A 19,813-nucleotide genomic window follows, 5' to 3' on the forward strand; every position below is an offset into this window, starting at 1 on the left:
ATGCTCGGCCAATTGTGCGCCGCCCTATGGGACTCCCAATCACGGCCGGATGTGATACAGCCTGGATCCTACAATAGCTGTAGGATCAGCAGGGGCATTCAGGGCAGTTAGAGGGACATAAATTAGGTTACTTACATTGTGTCTACGCCCCGGGTATAATGTACATTTGCTAAAGCATTATGATAACTCAGCGTCACAATGGTAGGGATTAAATGAGCTGGGCTTGGGTCATTGATAAGTCATTGTCTCAACAAAGCCTTATAATACTGTGTAAGGATCCAGGAACCCAAATGGATTTTACATGTCTGATATATCAGCCTGGTCTCATAGACTAGACGTAACATAGTAAATGTAAACCCAGGACACTCAAATGAGTGTGATATGTTACGTTTGGTATGGTTACATAAGACAGATGGTTACTTAAAGCAAAAACGAAAGGAGGGTGGTTGGTCAGGGTGGGCGTATACCATGAACGTCTGGCAACCCAAAGGTTGCGAGTTCGAATCTCATCACGGACAGCTTTAGCATATTAGCTAATTAGCCGTTTTTCAACTACTTACAATTTTTTTTGCTACTTTGCAACTGCTTAGCCTTAACCCTTTAACCTAACTCCTAAACTTAACCCTAACCCAGCTAACATTAGCCATGTTATGTCATATCTTATAGTGGTATAACCATAGAATTAGGAATTAGAATGCTTATTTAATAGTAATAATAATTAACTAAATAGTCATTTAATAGGTTCTCTATGGGGTATAAAATATTGAAACATCCCAGAGAGTCCTGGAGATAGTGAATGGGTACTGGTTGCTAGGGACATCTCTGGTGATTGAGTTTGGCCAAGAGCGGCGACTGAGCATCAACCGAAAAGGGAGGAGGAGAAAAAGAGGATGTAGTGATCTCTGACCCCAGTACTAGACTGACCCCAGACTCTACAGCCTCAACAAGGGCTGAGTCGTTAATAAGAGACAGACAACTGATGTTGTCAAAGGAGGAGAGTGTTAGGTACTCCGCAGCTCAATGACTGAGGTTTGACATTTCTGGCCATTGTGCAATTTGTTGTATGAAGATCAATAAAAACAAATGTGGATTTATTTGTATTTTTGTCCTGGATGTTTGTGGTTTTTATGTGTGATCGCTTTGGCTGTGTTTGAAATGGGAGTTATATGAACCCAACATGAGTTCTCTTTCACTATTGGTCGGGTTTCATTCTGAGTGGGTGTCATTCCTCTGGTGGGTCACCAGATGTTCCTATACCCCACTGCTCATTCTGAGTGAGTGTCATTCCTCTGGTGGGTCACCAGATGTTCCTATACCCCACTGCTCATTCTGAGTGAGTGTCATTCCTCTGGTGGGTCACTAGATGTCCCTGTACCTCATTGCTCATTATGAGTGGTTTTGGCTTGCACTCACTTTCCTGTTTGCCATAATCTGCCTTTGGAACCTGTTTTGGAACTGCAGAGGGCAGAGTAGCCACTTGAGAGAGTTGTAGAGGCGATCTTTCCATGGTATTCTTCTCTCCACAGAGCAAGGAACTGTTTTATTCTCATGTTGAAATTATAAGGTACATATATGACTAGTAGTCCTGACTGGTAGGCCATTTTTAAAACTCAGTGAAAAGATAAGCTTGGTGTTCCACCCCGGGATTTAAGTGAAGTTTGTACACAAAATGATCAAGTGGGATGATCAACTACCAGTCCCAGGGACACAGTTTGAATGGAGCGGGAATAAACTGAAATACATACTGTATGTATGGAGAGAATGTGTGTTAGGTTGTGTTTGTTTTTCCCACCAGCAGAAGTGTGTGTTAAACCGTGCACAATACTGCTCAATCAAGGTTAAAGTCCAGGGTTGGCAGTTTACAGCAGTCTTTTTAGAGGTCGTTTTAGGGGTCATTAAACCCCACAGACGGTCACGTTGCTTCCCCACCAATACAAGGAAACAGCAGTCTTGTCTGTCTACTGTATTCCTGTGGACAACAGCCAAAGTGACCTGTTTTCAAATCTTCTGTCAAATCACAACCTCCCGATCGATGAGAGGGGAGTTTGTCTTTGTTGCTTGTTTTGGGTTTATTTGCGCCCATCTTTCCTTCTTGTTTGTCTTTCATCATCGTTCATGGCTCATCTGTTTTGGAATGGGATGGGACATAAGGTTCCCTCTACAACAGAGATGCAGTAGATAACATTCAGGGTAATAAGCCGTCCGTGGGCTTCATCTGTAATAAACAGAAAATGACTGACGGTTCTAATGAAGATCAAAATATATTTTATTTAGTTAAATCACTTGCTTTTTTCTTTACTATTTTGACTGCAAAATATCTTTGGAAAATAGAAGTTCTGTTGAGAAAGTGTTGCAATTATTTGTAAACAGGTCTTAATATGAAAAAACTATGAAACAACAAAACAATCAGTAGTGTTAAATCACATGAAACATTCTGCAAAACAGAAGAAAGCATTTCAACTTTCACATGAATGATTATCAATCAAAAGGAACATGTAGAGGAGATTAGCTAACATAGTAATTGATAATGAACATTTGTCAATGATTTTAATTCACAAGAGTCTAGGGGGGGGGGTTCTACTAAGCTAACATACGGAATTGCTTTAAGATGGTCATACCATGGATCATTTAGCTATTTGATTTTGAATTCTAGGTATAATAACATATTTATTTTATATATTTTTTTATGAAACATTGAATTTGGCTTTGCTGCTATTAGCCCATAGAAACGCATTGAATAACAGATTCATACATGGAAAAACAGAAAAAAAATATCAAAAGGACGTTTGTTTTATAGTGTCTGTCCTGTATCTGAGAGATATAAGATAGATCAGGAAATGATTGTACATACGTATATTTTTTTGCAATATTTAACAAATTTTCTGGGGCACTAAGCTACCATTACATACTTCCATACATTTTTTAAACTGGTACCGGGCTACCTTCAGACGAGGCTTGTGGGTGTCGTAGAGCAAAAAAAATAGAGGGGTCATATTAGTGTGCAGCCCAAACTGTTGGGACGTTACAAACAGACGTCGGCAGATTGGTGGTACCGACTTCAGACAAGTCCCAAGGCGCTTGTGGGGGTTGTAAGAGCTAAACCGGAGAACACCATCGTGTTTGTGAGAGTCACTAGATATGTTTTCGTTAGAACACTGATTTTCGGGATGTCTCATGGTCTGGACAACCACCGCTGTAGTTCAGGCCACCTTCCGCTGCAGATGTAGACGGTCGACATCGGCGGGATGCGCTTGTTTGACACGCAGTCCACGCAGATACCTCTAGCTTAAACAGACGGATTTTGACGGGGATTTTTTTTATTATGCCCATTTTCGATTTCCCGCGTGGCCGCGGACATCGACTCTAGGGTGAAAAGGCATAAAAGAAAGTGTGTCCTAAAAAAACTATTTGGTTGAGTGATACAGTATCGTTGTTGGTGACCCAGTGGACTTTACTGAAGAGGCTGGCACAGCATTGCAATTGAAAAAAATATATTTAAACTAAAACAGAGACAGTGGCTTCTTGGAAACAACGGCGAATTCATGTCAAAACCCATTCATTTCCAAGATGAGAAATGTAACTACAACCTGGTTCCACATATACATTAGCTGTGTGTGATTACTGAGTGTCTGTTGACTTCCAAGAGCCCTTATCGCCAGATGTGGCGAACACTTCCGAGTAATCACGTCAAGACAGATGTTACTGCAATAAATCCATTTTCAATAGTAAATCTACCAAAAGATCTATAAAATATACTCCGTTCGGTCACTACAGTGCTGTATGCATGGTCAGGCACTACAAGTCTCTCTGATTTCCATTGTGAGGAGCAAAAGTCTTCCTATACAGTAGTGTGGCACTAAAAGTCCCCTGATCAGTTAATTGTGAAAGATAACACATTCAGTTACCTTAGCACGTTGTCAGGGTGGTCATTCTCTGCACCACATACTGTATAGAAGAGACAGCGTGATGTGTGTGTGAATGTTAACATTGGCCTGGACACGATCAGACGTACCCGGTGACATCGTAGCCCACCGCAGGGTTGCGGCGTTGGTCTTTCTTGGCCCCCTGGGCGGGGGTGCTGGACTGGGTAGTAGTGCTGGTGTGACTCCTTGCCAGGGTCGCTGCCTTGGTGGCAGCGTTCACCCCCATCTGTAGCGTTGGGTTCCTATAGGTCTGTGAGCTGGTCCTGGCCCTCCCAGTGGCTACCCCCATGCCCGGGGCTGGGTAGGGGTACCCTCCGCCGTGCCTCCTCCCTCCACGGCGCCCCCCATCCGCCTTCTCACAGCAGGAGACACACAGCAGCCCCCCGCCCAGCATGGAGAGCAGGGCGGCGGCCAGCCCCACGTACAGACATTCCCCCAGCTCGTACTTCAGGCTGCTGTGCAGGTTGGCTTGGTAGAAGGTCTGGACAACCTCGTGGGTGGTCCACGACACTGGGATCAGAGCCAGGAACCCCGCGGTGAGGAAGAGGCCTCCCCCAGTACCGGCCACTCGGCCTTTAGCCGCGGAGCCCTCCATGCAGATGGTACACTGCATGCCCACGGTGGAGATGGCGATGGCCAGGACGGACAAGACCACGGAGACCACCATCAGGGCCCGGGAGGCCTGGAGGTCTGAGGGTAAGGCCAGCATGGAGTTGTAGGTCTCACACTGAAAGGTTCCGGTGCTCTGGTAGACACACTCCATCCAGAGGCCCTTCATATTGGTCACGGCAGTGACGATGTTGGGCCCGATGTGGGGAGATGTCCGCCAGTAGGGAAGCACTGTGGACACCAGGGTACCCAGCATGCCTAGCAGACCCATGAAGAAGCCCATCAGTTCTAGAGCAGCTGACGCCATGGTGGACTGATGATGATAATGATAGACCCTCTTGCTGCTGTTTCAGTTAACTCCAGCTCTCCATCCTTTTAACTCATACACTCTCACTGGTCCTCCTTCCCCACACTAACACAAACACTACACTCACTTCTGCTACAAACACGATTGCTATTACGGTACTGTTGCCTGTTACAATCCTCTAAGCTCGCTGCTCTCTCTTTGACTGTAACTTGCCATAGAACCAGTTCAAATCCTGTGGGAACTCCTTACGCACACCCAGTCTCTCTCTCTCTGACACACTGGTTAGCAAAGACTGACCCTACCGACTGACTGGTAACTTGATTGAATCCATGTTCCTCACCATAACACTCGGTAGCCACTCTTCAAACTCTCCAGATGGAGTGTTACACTAGCTTGCTACGACTGTGATAAGAATTCTGGCCACTTTGTCAGGAAAGAACAACACAACAGCTGACGAATGATGTTCACTCTCTCAATGATGTTCTCTCTCTCTCAATGATGTTCTCTCTCTCTCAATGATGTTCTCTCTCTCTCAATGATGTTCTCTCTCTCTCAATGATGTTCTCTCTCTCTCAATGACGTTCTCTCTCAATTCTTGTTCTACTCTACAGTCTCAATCCTGACTTTTTTCCCCTCTCTCTTTCCTCCACTCTCTACTGCTCAGCATATTGCGCCTCTCTCGTTGTGTTTGTGAACCCACCATCACACTAACCTATCAGGTCCTTCACCTCTCCATGTACACAGACACTGGCATCCCCATTGGCACGGTGGGTTAAACATTCATTCAGCAATCAGTCATCTCTTTCCCAAAACAGACCTTTGGCACACGGTTCAGGCTACAACAAGGCCAGCTGATGGACAGGCCAGGCTAAAGAGAGCAGCATCTCTCCTGTATCGTCGCCAAACACTTCTATGGAACTGAGGGTAAACGAGGGAAACACATTTTAAGAAAGGGAGATCAAATTGAGCAATATTGAAAACTAAAACCCTAAACCAAATCCCATAGCTGTAATGTTACATTATTAAATGAAACAACATCACACACACACACACGTACCGTCACAAAACCCCTGCGTCTGGCTGAGAGATGGTAATGCTATTCCTTAATGGAGACAGACAAGTGTGTGTTCATACTAGGCCTCGATGTGTATGAAACCTGACGCTTTGCTCCTAATCTGTATTCATCTGTGCTCACATGTCACCAACAGCATAATGGGATTAGCTTGTAATCCAGCCACTCTTTCAGTGGAGGGAGGGAGAGGTCCAAGGTCCAAATGCACCAGAAACACTACATGATTATTAAGAGCAGTCTATATGGGCATACTGTACCAACCATAGAATTAGAATGAATGGGCCTTCTGGCCATTCTACTGCCAATGTTTGTCTATGGAGATTGCATGGATGTGTGCTTTGATTTTATACATCTGTCAGCATCGGGTGTGGCTGAAATAGCCGAATCCACTAATTTGAAGGGGTGTCCACATACTTTTGTATATATAGTGTATGTAACACAGAGTGTGATTTTTACACTAGGTCTACCATTCAAAAGTCTGCAGACAGAAATTTCAAAGCAAAGCATTTAGTATACAACATTACAATAAGGGTAGAAAAGGATTATAGCACATGCTATCCATTCAACAATTCCAAGCAGCTGTACTATTAAATAATTGTTTAACTGTGAAAGATTTTGTCTAAATGTTTTTTACATCCAAGATAAGTGGCCCAATCAAAAATCATCCCCTAAACCCTATGTCCTATGCACTTGTGGAGATCTGAGAGGAATTGACAGGTGCATCAACTGGTATAGCTTGACCTTGCCCCACTAGGTAGAATTTACACCATATTGTGTATACCAATCAAATTCTCTCTCCAGAAGATCTCCAGAAGTGGATTGGGTTTAGGGGACGATTTTGGATTGCGTCAGTGAGGCTTCATTACAGCCGGCTGCCTTGAGTGAAATTGAAGGTAAAAAAAATTAACAAAAAATGTGTTGTAGTCTTCTACAGGTAAAATAAAGTGCACTGGATATTATACAAAATATCCTGTAACAAACATAATGCATTTTGGACAACTAACATTTCTTTGGTATCACTTCATTTGAATAGTCTCCCAAGAAGATGGTTTGTAGATGTTCAATAACTGTCAACATTTCAACTAACCATCCATTAACCCTAACCCCAACCCTTATCCTAACTCTAAATTTAACGCTTACCCTAAACTTAACCCATATCTAGGGTTGCAAAGGGTCGGAAACTTTCCGGTAAATTTCCATAATTATTCCGGAAATTTTGCATGGGAAAATGCCCGGGAATTTTGGGAATTTTGCTTAAATTCATCAAAAAAGTTTGTTTATAACAGTGAGCCTTTTTTGTGGAATACACATAAGGCAATTCTAGGTATTGTGGCATATTTTGGTTAAACTATCCCCAATTCAATGGAATTGCAACCCTCTGCATGCACAGTGCATTCTTCCATCACATGTGCAGTACACTATTCCATCACATGTACAGCTGATTCTCAAGATCTTGCACACTAATGAAATGCTATTGAGCCCACACTACTACACGGTCTGAGCCAAGGACTACATGCTTTCTGGTAAGTTTTGATTACAATACTGGGTGGGGTGAATATATTTTATATATATTTTTTATTTACATGAAATTGTATTTGTTATTTCTTTACAAAATAAATTCTAATCTTTACAGGCAAATGCCACGGGCACTATCTGATTTGTGGAGGCATTTCACTGCGGCTAATGTAGAAGGAAAAGCTGTGTACATTTGCTAATACTGTGCCAAATCATATGTGAAGAATGCAACAAATATGCAGAATCATCTGACAAAGTGCATAAAGTTTCCTCAGCGCTCACAACAAGCAACCTCTGACAAAAGTCCCTCTACTTCTATTCGAGGTGAAAATTATGAATCAGACACCTTATCGATAGCAACAGCTCATGGTTCTCCTGGAATCAGAAGTTTTTTTGACTCAATGGAGGAACGTAGTCAGAGAAATGCTGATGAATGTCTTGCTTGAGCTGTGTATGCAACTGGTTCACCTCTGATGCTCACAGGCAGTGTGTGATTTCTGAATGTTCCTCACCCAGCATACACCCCTCCAACCAGACATGCTTTATCTACTCTTTTGCTGGATGCAGAGTTCAACAGAGTTCAAGTGAAGGTCAAGTAAATCATAGAGAAAGCAGACTGTATTGCAATCATCTCTGATGGGTGGTTGAATGTTCGAGGGCAAGGAATAATTAACTACATCATCTCCACCCCTCAACCAGTATTCTACAAGAGCACAGACACAAGGGACAACAGAAACACCGGTCTCTACATTGCAGATGAGCTGAAGGCAGTGATCAATGACCTTGGACCACAGAAGGTATTTGCACTGGTGACAGACAATGCTGTGAACATGAAGGCTGCTTGGTCTAAAGTGGAGGAGTCCTACCCTCACATTACACCCATTGGCTGTGCTGCTCATGCATTGAATCTGCTCCTCAATGACATCATGGCACTGAAAACAATAGATACACTCTATAAGAGAGCCAAGGAAATGGTTAGGTATGTGAAGGGTCATCAAGTTATAGCAGCAATCTACATTGAAGCTGCCCAGCAACACACATTGGGGTGGTGTTGTCATCATGTTTGACAGTCTCCTGGAGGGGAGGGAGTCTCTCCAAGAAATGGCCATATCACAGTCTGCCAATATGGACAGTCCCATCAAGAGGATCCTCCTGGATTATGTATTTTGGGAGAGAGTGGTAAGCAGCCTGAAACTCCTGAAACCTATAGCAGTAGCCATTGCACAGATTGAGGGAGACAATGCCATCCTGTCTGATGTTCAGACTCTGCTTGCAGATCCGTACTGTCCTGCCCACTTCACTGTTGCTCCAAGCAGAGGAAACTGCAGTTCTGAAATACATCAAAAAGCATGAAGACTTCTGCCTGAATCCCATACACGCCGCAGCGTACATTTTGAACCCCAAGTATGCTGGCAAGAGCATCCTGTCTGGTGCAGAGATCAACAAGGCCTATTGTGTCATCACTACCATGTCTTGCCACCTTGGCCTGGATTCATTTATTTATTACCTTTATTTAACTAGGAAAGTCAGTTAAGAACAAATTCTTATTTTCAATGACGGCCTAGGAACAGTGGGTTAACTGCCTTGTTCAGGGGCAGAACGACAGATTTGTACCTTGTCAGCTCGGGGATTCGATCTTGCAACCTTTCGGTTACTAGTCCAACGCTCTAACCACTAGGCAAGGTTCTTGGCAGTCTGGCGAAGTACACTTCCAAGCAAGGGCTTTGGGATGGAGATGCAATATGGCAGTTGTGCCAACATATCTCATCAGCCACCTGGTGGAAGGGACTTTGTGGATCTGAGGCTCTTTCCCCTGTTGCCTCCATCATCCTCCAAATCCCACCAACATCAGCCACCTCAGAGCGCAACTGGTCCTTGTTTGGGAACACACACACCAAAGCACACAACAGGCTGACCAATATAAGGGGTGAAAAATTGTTGGCAATCCTGGCAAATAGTTTAGTTTCTAGACTATCATTTTACAGATGTATGTTGGAAAGGTTTTTGGGAGATACGATGGATCATTAGGGATCATTCAATATTCCCTTTATTTTGTTGTTCAGTGAAATAATCCTATGTGAAGAGTCAACTCATTTAATTAACGTTCAATTCGTAACTAAATTGTTGTTTTTCTATTGGAAAGATTTAAAAATGTGCAATTACTTATGATAAGGTCAAATGTTTATGTTTCTGTCTCCATATGATATGGTAAATATATCCAATGCAAAAAACATCTACATTTAAATGGTGTTAATATTAATTTGCATATATTTCTGTTAATTCCCATATATTCCCGTTAATTCCCACGGAAAGTTTCCACCTCTGAATATTCCCCAAAATGTGCAACCCTGCCCATATCCTAAACTTAACCCTTACCGTAAATCTAGCAAGCAGTTGCATATCAACAGATAGTTTGACCATCTTTGTATAAATCAAATGGAACTATTCAAATAAATTGTGAATGTTTTTTTCAACATGGAAATATACAAAGTGTAAACAAAAGCCCTGCTCAGTTCATGTGCTTATAAGAAAACTACTCACAATATTACAATATTTAACATACATACAATATTTAACAATATTCAGTGGAACATGTGGTTTGTTCCAGTTTTTGAATTTCAAATACCCCATCCTGACAGACTCGCCTCATGTGCATTAGGAGACACAAGCCCTTTAAAGAAAGTGCATTGGACATCTTTATACAAGACAGACTTCAGTAACATAACAAAACAGTCACATTCAAATGACATCTGAAGATTAAAAGGCTTGAGGTAAAAAGTAAGTGCATTGGACATCCTTAGACAAGAAAGCCTTCAGTAATAACATAAAACATCTGTCATGGTTCCACCTGTCACCAGAGGGCGACAGAGACTGTCCTAGAGACATTAACGACCCTCAGGTGTGTCCTATTTACTCATTATGATTTCCCTGTTAAAAGAGGTGCGTTTGTTTCCTGAGTGAGTTTTTGAGACTTAGTGTTTGTTGTTTTCCAAGTGTACTGTCATCCTGCGGCTACCGGTTCTCAGTAAAGTATTGTGTTTATCCTTAACCACTTATTCCTCATCTGGTCTCTTCTTTGCACCTGGGTCCAACCTCACCACATCACAGCAAGGTTCTACCTCAACATGGACCCAGCAGAGATCACCCAGATCCAGAATGCTTTAACCCAACAGGGAGCACTGCTGGGGCGGCAGCAAGAACAACTCTCCCAAATATCAGAGACCCTCTGGGCACTTACCGATTCCCTCCAACCACGGCCCAACCCTAACCCAGGAGGAGCCAATGCCCAAGTTTCATCGCCCAGTGCTAAAGATGTCGCCATAGTTCCTCCAGGGAACCTGCACCGGGAACCCAAGATCCCAGCCCCCAAGCGGTATGACGGCCACCCAGGAGAATGCAAGGGGTTCCTCACTCAGTGCTCTCTGGTGTTCGAGCTACAGTCCTCCTCGTTCCACACCGATCGGGCCATGATCGCCTACATCATCTCCTCTACTCTCGGGCAAGGCCCTGGCGTGGGCAACGACGGTGTGGGAACAGCAGCCACCATCCTGCAGCTCCATATTAGATTTCACTGCCGATCTGCGACGAGTCTTCAACCACCCAGTTGGCGGACGAGAAGCGGCAAGCCGACTGTTCAATCTCCGCCAAGGGGCCAGACCAGTGGCTGACTTCGCCATTGAGTTCCGCACCCTCGCCGCCGTGAGTGGATTACTGAGGCACTTGTCACCGCTTTCCACCAGGGTCTGTCTAACTCCATCAAGGATGAACTGGCCACTCAGGAACTGGGAGAGGACCTCGAGTCCCTGATAACGCTGGCCACCAGGATTAACAACTGCATCCAAGAACATGTGAGACAGCGCCTTTTTGACACCACCCCCGTATCCCAGTTTCCGGAGCAACCCAAGCCTCCCGAGCACAGCATTGAGGAGCCCAGGCAGCTATGACGCACACGTCTGAGCCCACAGGAAAATCTCGCCACCGGAACGCAACTACAATGTAGGCAACCCGGGAGCTTTTGGCATTTAAGTGGGCCCTTGACGGGTGGAGACGCTGGTTGGAGGGGGCACCTCATCCTTTTGTGATCTGAACGGACCATAAGAACTTGGTCTCCATTCAAGAAGCCAAGAGGTTGAATGCTCGCCAGGCTAGGTGGGCTCTGTTTTTTTAACAGGTTTAACTTCACACAAGGCCCGGGATCCAAGAATCTCCTCTAAATTAACTGGGCATCCAGGAGTTAATCAGACACTGGACTTCCTGATGCGGATATTCTGGTGGATATGAGATCCTTCGTTATGACCTGCTCCATCCGTGCCCAAAGCAACAGCGACCGGCTGGGTTGCTCTAACCTCTGCCCATCCCCAGCCGCCCCTGGTCTCACCTGTCCGTAGACTTTACCACAGGGTTACCCCCATCCCAAGGGCTTTTCACTATCCTGGTGTTTTGCCATCTTCCATAGTTTGAAGACCATGCCTTTTGTACAGAGATGGAAACTGGTTTTAAAAAATACCCCAAAAATGGACTGCAAGGCTATTTTAAGTGAAATAAATAAATGACTATAGTAAGTGCCTAGCTGGCAAATAAAGTAACAGGGTTGAAGTTAACTTAAATAAGTGAAAAATCTGCTGATTTCAGAAATGGTCATTTCCGCTAACATTTCTGTAAAACCGCGTACGAAAATCAAGATGTGTCAATTTGTTTGTCTACGTGTCATTTTAAATACAATGTAGATATTGGAGTAAATCTATTTTGGGATAAGACAAGTAATATGAGTAAGGGCAAATATCATAAGCTTGCAAAATGAGTTTGAATAAGACATAAGATTAACACTGCATTTATAACAGTTGGTTTTACTATATCTAATAAATGACCAAATCATTGATGGATTAATAGATCAAATGAATGCATTCTCATGACCGGTACATACGGGTACTTTGTTATACCTAACGATCCCGCTCCTTTTGGAAGGAAAAGAAATGCAAGATTGCAGGATTTTATTAGGTCAAACATATAAATCTAATATTGGATGTGCAACAGACATGTCGAGCATCTACTTTGCAACGCTGCCCACCCTCGAGCGTTTGCGTTACACAGAAAAGTTAAGATTGATCCGTCTTCCCTCATGCCCCTTCAGTCTCCCTCCTTCAAACTGGAGCAATGACCCTACACAGTGGCCAGAGATTTATCATCTGGACATCTACTCCTTCTTGATAGAATCTCCAGGTAGTAAATGGCCATTCCTGGTGCTATATTTAAATATATACAGTACCAGTCAAAAGTTTGGACACCTACTTATTCTCAGGTTTTTCTTATTTTTTTTACTATTATCTACATTGTAGAATAATAGTGAAGAGATCAAAACTATGAAATAACACATATGGAATCATGTAGTAACCAAAAAAGTGTTAAACAAATCAAAATATATTTTATATTTGAGATTTGCTGAGCATATGCTCAGCACTTGTTGGCTGCTTTTCCTTCGCTCTGTGGTCCAACTCATCCCAAACCATCTCAATTGGGTTGAGTTCGGGTGATTGCGGAGGCCAGGTCATCTGATGCAGCACTACATCACTCCTTCTTGGTCAAATAGCCCTTACACAGCCTGAATGTGTGGTTTGTGTCATTGTCCTGTTGAAAAACAAATGATAGTCCCACTAAGCGCAAACCAGATGGAATGGAGTATCGCTGCAGAATGCTGTGGTAGCCATGCTGGTTAAGTGTGCCTTGAATTCTAAATAAATCATAGACAGTGTCACCAGCAAAGCACCCCCACACCATAACACCTCCTCCTCCATGCTTCACGGTGGGAACCACACATGCGGAGATCAGCCGTTCAGCTACTCTGTGTCTCAGACGTTTTTTTGGAAGCAAAAATCTCAAATTTGTACTCATCAGACCACAGGACATATTTCCACCGGTCTAATGTCCATTGCTCATGTTTCTTGGCCCAAGCAAGTCTCTTCTTATTGGTTTCCTTTAGTATTGGTTTCTTTGCAACAATTGGACCATGAGGCCTGATTCAAGCAGTCTCCTCTGAACAGTTGATGTTGAGATGTGTCTGTTACTTGAACTCTCTTTATTTCTATTTGGGGACCTTTTGTCAGGAATGCCAGCAGGACTACAAGCTATGAATTACCTTACTGTTGTCCATTTCCTGTAGTTTGAATATGATTTTGCCCTATAGAAAATGTATTTGGGACATGGAAAGTTCATTAGCTTTTTTTTTGTTCAATGTGAATTTCAAAATAGTCAACAAAGGATGTAAGATGAGGAAATGTTGCTTTCATCTTTGGTGGTACAGTACATGAAATGTATTCCCTGTCAGGCCAGTGAATCAGGAAGTTTATTTTAGCATACATCAAGATAAGCCATCTCAAAAACATGTCCCGTATAGTAACGTTAGTGTGTCCCAAGTTTAAGATTTGGCACAGCAGGGTTAAGGGTGGATTCTGGCGTAGCTTCAACAGGCAGAGGAAAAGTTGGTCACGAGTTGACACTTTGAAGTCCTTGTGTGGTGACTTGATCAATTGCACAATATATTCATGAAGACGGAAAAACACTGACCAGCTTAGCCCAGTCATGGCTTTGCGTGCCTTGTCATTCCCTTTCACAGGATTGGCTCACGTCTCGTTTTCTTGCATTGCCAAAACGGCTGAGCTTTCTTTCAGAGCAAGTGTAACCGGTGCTGTACTGCACCGCTGTAACTCTGCGTTGTGTGTGGTTAACTGAGACTATAGACGTGGACTTTGGAGATCAGGTTGTTTTAATGAATCAGAATTCACTCTGCATCTGCATCCAAAAGAAAATAAAACATTTGTAGAGCACATATGTTCTGCGAATCGTTGCATCTTTCTCTCATGGTGCTTCAAAAGGATTTTTAGAGAACAAAAGCGAGTACAGCCTCTCCTTATTATGCATCAACACATAACATATTTACATAGATAAAACCACATACCTGCATCCAAAAGAAAATAAAACATTTGTAGAGCACATATGTTCTGCGAATCGTCGCCTCTTTCTACAACAGATGCACAATACAAGGGACTGGGATCATTCGAGGAGCTAGCCATCGTTCACACATACAATAGCCTGCTAATACCTTAGCTAGCTATTAACCACATGTTGAATTCACAATGTTGATATCATCCTAAAAAGTACAATTACAAGTGCATCTTAACAATACCATCCACTTATGAGTAACCTCTAAATATACAACATTATTCATGAACAAAACACTGTGTGCATGAGTTTGTGCCTAAAAGAATCAAACTTTTCTGAAGACGACAGAAAACGCGGGCCTACCTCTCATAGTGCATCAAAATGATTTGAGCACGAGCACGCAGGGCAAAACGTAAGTACACACTCCCCTACTCCCAGGATGCAGGCATGCATAATAACAAATCAACATGGCATATTAATATATGAACCTGGTGAAATTCACAAAGTACTTTGACAACTGTTGCATTCACCCCTCCTGAATTTCACCAACCATGTAAAACTAAACAAAATAACCTACCAAGCTCAAGGCATAATTCTGGATTCAGCTCAAAGCTAATCATAGGGTTCAGGGCAAGTGAAAGTTGGTCAGGCCTTCAACTGCCCCTAGATGCATAGTGCCTCTTACACTATACCTACCTTAGCATAAAAAAAAACTGTCATTCTGTACAAAATTATATCTGTACTATGTTAAACTTGCACCTTCTGGTGGATTAACTCAATTAGTCTCTTGACTGGTTTAACTACCCTCCCCGCCCTTGTGCGACCTGCCACTGGGCTAGGGGCCATGGTGACTAACAGTGGCTCTGGCCTTGGATCATTGGTCAGAGGAGTGTTTGAAGGAATCAGCTCCAGGATCTCAGAGGTGCTTCCCAGGTCATTTTCCTCAGGCAGGCGAGGTTCTTCTGGTTCTGACTTGCCATCTGATGTCCAGAGTAATCGCTTGAATCCTCCGTCACCCAAGATGCACTTTCCTCCCCAGAGTTCTCCATGTCTTCCCTGTCCAGTCCATCGCCGGAGTGGGTGGCCTCTCCTGCATCTACATTGATTGAAGGTCCTGCAGCATCACTGTCATTGAAGTGCACTGAATCATCAATTTCAAATGGCAGGATATTCACCTGCAGCAGTAGATTCCTGTGAACCACTTTCTCTCTGCCGTAACGGTCTTGGATTATGTACGTGTGAGTTTGTGGATTGCCTGAAGTCACTGTGAAAATCTCGGGGTTCCACTTGTCAGCCAACTTGCGGTGGCCCGTTTCACCCTTGTTGGCAATGAGGACACGATCACCCATGGAGAAACTGATGCCTTTAACCTGCTTGTCATACTCCCGACCTTGTCGTCTCTGTTGCTTGTCAGTGTGCCTTTGGGCAACACTCATAGCTTCCTTCAGCCCAGTGATCAGAGTCTCGACATACTTGTTGCAGTCCACAACACTGGAGTTGTCCAAAACATTGCGGAACATCACATCCACTGGTAGCCGAGGGACCCTACCAAACATGAGAAAGAATAGCCCGTAGTCTCGAGAACAGAGGCATTGTAGGCAAATGTCAATGACTGGATTTGTTCAGGCCAATGTTCTTTGGATTTCAAGGGCAGACTCCTGAGCATGTTCTAAAGTTCTGTTGAAGTGTTCAGTTTCTCCATTCCCCATTGGGTGATATGCCGTGGTTCTTGAACTTTTGGACACCGGAGAGCCTAAGCAGTTCTGCTATTAGCTCACTCTCGAAATTCGCGCCCTGATCAGTATGGATCCTTGAAGCAAATCCGTAGACACAGAAGACATGATCCCACAGTGTACGAGCTACTTGCTTGCCTGTCTGGTTTCTGCATGGCCATGCATGGGCAAGTTTAGTGAAGTGGTCAGCCACCACCAGAACATCAACTGAGTTCTTCTTACTGTCTTCCACTGTTCAAAAATCCAAACACACCAACTCCATGGGAGAGCAAGTTTTGATGCTCTCTAACGGGGCTCTAGCCGCTGGCTCTGGAGTCTTTACTAGAACGCATCTCTGGCAGCAGCGCACATACTCCTTGATGTCTCTCTCCATTGCAGGCCAGAAAAACCTCTGTCTGGCCAGGGCTAGAGTTCTAGCTTGGCCTTGGTCCTGCAAGGTCATCGCTTTGAGTCTCAACACCTCTGGCAAGACATTTTTCTGGCAAGACTTTCTCCGGTTTGTGTGACTCTCAATGACACGATACAGAACTCCCTCTCTTAGGATCAAGCGGTCCCACTGTTTCATCAGCAACAACACTTTAGAAGAAACATTGTATCGATCTCGTCTGATGGGCCGTTTCTTATCGAAGACGAAAGGGATGACCTTGGAAGAAGTCACAGAGTCTTGCAGCTGGAGATCTTGAAGTTCCTCGTGCGAGAGTTCAGGCAAAGTGTCAATACCAGGTGAAAGCAGCTGTTGGGTGTTGGAACCAAGCTGGATGGCTTGCATCTCCGTCGAACATTCCCAGTCGATATGGAGCTGACATATGGCCTTCACTTCAGCAGTGGTCAAGGAAGTTATCTCCTGGGGATAAGAAGCCCAACGGAAGGCATCTTGGACATCATCATTCAACGTCCCAACAGCCTCAGACAGAAGCGCTAGGTAGGACTCCCTCATCAGTCTCTGCGCGACAGTCACTGCGAAGGGGTCGCGGCTCAGTGTATCTGCTACTGTATTCTTGCTGCCTGGGATACGCATCAAATCAAAGTTGTACAGTGCCAGCTTGGCAACCCATCTTTGTTCGCAAGCGTCCAGCTTGGGTTTTGTCATGATGTACGTTAACGGGTTACTATCTGTCCAGACAGTGAACTCGTGCCCCTTAAGCCAGTGACAGAATTTCTCACACACGCTCATTTCAGTGCTACAAATTCAAGTCTGTGTGCCGGATACCTTCTCTGCAACTTACTCAGGGTCTTGCTCACGAATGCTATGGGCCTTGCTTTATCTTCACCTTCAGGCACTCGACAAAGCACAGCCCCGAGACCATCCAAAGAAGCATCAGTGAAGAGAATGAACAGCCTCTCAAAATCAGGGTGAGCTAGCACAACACAATTCAAAAGAGCATCCTTCAGCATCTGGAATGCAACGACACACTCAGTCTAATCCGATAGTGTCAGCTTCCGGAAAATCCCACTGTTGATCTTCTTCCCATCTCTTCCTATTCTCTTTTGACCCCCAGTGAGTCCAAACAAAGGTCTGGCTATGGCGAAACAGTCAGGAATGAAGTTCTGGTAATATAATACCATACCCGAGAAGGATTTCAGCCTCCAATCAGAGGAAGTGCATCTGTCTGCCTCCATCAGCTGAGCTTGGCTCATCTTGGCAATGGCCTCCACCTTCTCAGGATCCACTGACACACCGTCCTCTTTAATGATATGTCTGAGGAATTTCACTGGTCTTCGTAGGAAGTGGCATTTCTTGGGTGCTATTTTAAGATTGTTGGCTCTTAGACGGCTAAACACAACTTCAAGTCGCTGTAGAGCCTGTTCCTCGGTGGGTGCAAAGACCAACAACTCATCTAGGTAACAAAGGAGATTTTTGAAATTTAGGTCCCCAGATATACTTATCATTCTCATGAAAGAGGCCGGGCTGTTACACAGACCTTGTGGCATGCGATTGTACTCATAAAGTCCCCTCGGTGTGGTAAAGGCTGTGTACTTCTTGTCCTCTTCATGAACTGGAATGTTATAAAATCCTGAGGTCAAGTCCATGGTGCTGAAAAATGCACTGCAACCAAGGGCTGCGAGGCAATCTGTTTGATGAGGAAGGGAATGAGCGTTCTTCACCGTTCGTGCATTCATCCACCTGAAGTCAGTGCATAACCTCAGACTCCCATCTTTCTTCCATACCATGACTAAAGGGGAGGCATACTCACTAACCGACTTGCATATAGGACCTACTTCCTCCATATCTGTCAATACCTTCCTCAGCTTCTGGTAATGAGCAGGTGTAACTCTTCTGTATGGTAGCCGGAAGGGTCTGTATTCAACTAGGTGGATACGGTGAACATAAATAACCCCTGGCTTCTCCGCAGTCCAGATTATGTCTTGAGAAGATGTCTTTTGTGATGGTATTCACAAGCTTCTCCTTCCACTGGTCAGTCACCTGGCATCCATCAATGTCTCCTAATTCTAGATCAGACAGTCTTTGTTTCAGGTTGTGGCAGCCATTGTCATCCTGCTTCTGTTCCATTGGGGTTTTCCTCACTTCATGAAGGCCCTGAAAGATTGTTGCATCCTGGATGCTGCCTGGAGACAATGCCACATTTTTAGGAAGTTTACCCCAAACTAAGTGTTCAGTCTTGGGCGAAAGAGTCACAGATTGTGTGAGCCTCACTGTCCCAATCTTGCCATCAACTTGCTGTCCCTTCCATCTTGTGACTCACCCTCTGGTGAGCAGGGCCATCCATGTTGTTGACGAGCTTCCAGTATTCGTCAGTGCCCTTCATCTTATGCAATAGATGCTTAATGACATTCGAACCCAGTAATGAGATCATCACGCTGTCCAGGAACAACTAGGGTGGGAACTTTAACATCAATCCCATTGATTTGCATCTCCAAGTCATAGAAACACTGAGGTCTTCTTCCCCCCACGCCCCACTAACACTAACTCTGTAGGAGGCTGATAATGCTGAGGAAGGGCACCTGCTTCCAAAAGCATCTGCTCCACATGTTCACTCAATGTACAGGCCATAGACCCAGTGTCAAGCATGCCCTTAAGCTGCACTTTCCCATGTACAGACACAGAGGTGTAAAACAAATCTGAAAAAGCCTCAACCTCTTGTGAACCTAACATAACAATTTTCTTTCCTTCTTTCGCATCAGAGCACAAAATCTCATATGTTTTCTCGAGATCATCAAATTCTTTCTGGAGGGCAGACAGTTGAACACCCACATTCCCCCCCTTCACCTGTAGGTGTGTCAGTTTAACGGTTGCTGCTGTGGTGAGTTTCTCTGCTGCTGTGGTGGGCGTCTCTCACCACCGGGATTGGCATAGCGTTCCGCCTGTTTTGGACAATTTGACTTCCAATGATCTGGGGAAAAGCACCAGAGGCACAGGTTCTCATGTCTACAGTGCATCACAGTGGAGTGATCTGTTGAGCCACAAACCCTGCATTCCCTACGCCTGAAGGGTTGGGCGGGGAAAGATGGTGCCTTGGCCTGTGTCTGTGAAACCATCACGGGTGGTATGCTCTTCTCTAAGGTACGTTCAAGCAGGTGAATGAGTCTCTCGATACTTGCACTCTGCCCATCTTGTGTGGCGCTTAATGTGAGAGAAGTGTCACTGCACGCACCAGCATTAACCCCGCCTTCAAACGGAGTTGTCTGGGGATGTACTGTTACTTGCTTTGAGGATACAGCGGTAGATTGACACATGGTGGCCTTCCTGCGGCGTTCA

The 19,813-nt window shown here is 44.4% G+C and overlaps 1 protein-coding gene across 1 annotated transcript; it reads right to left on the bottom strand.

Annotated features, from left to right (window-relative positions):
- Positions 1-2,248: 2,248 nt before the first annotated feature.
- On the bottom strand, positions 2,249-6,018 carry cldn2 (claudin 2). The gene is made up of 2 exons (XM_071337426.1): positions 5,897-6,018; positions 2,249-5,757 (listed from the first exon to the last, which is right to left on the bottom strand). The coding sequence occupies exon 2, from the start codon at positions 4,837-4,839 to the stop codon at positions 4,003-4,005; it is 837 nt and encodes a 278-aa protein (XP_071193527.1). The 5' UTR covers positions 4,840-5,757; positions 5,897-6,018; the 3' UTR covers positions 2,249-4,002.
- Positions 6,019-19,813: the final 13,795 nt, after the last annotated feature.

This window comes from Salvelinus alpinus, chromosome 13 (assembly GCF_045679555.1).
Source record: "Salvelinus alpinus chromosome 13, SLU_Salpinus.1, whole genome shotgun sequence".
Classification (NCBI taxonomy): Eukaryota; Metazoa; Chordata; class Actinopteri; order Salmoniformes; family Salmonidae; genus Salvelinus; species Salvelinus alpinus.

What these genes read in the sequence shown, in the direction of transcription:
- cldn2 (XM_071337426.1), bottom strand. Translation starts at nt 4,839, where the DNA reads ATGGCGTCAGCTGCTCTAGAACTGATGGGCTTCTTCATGGGTCTGCTA.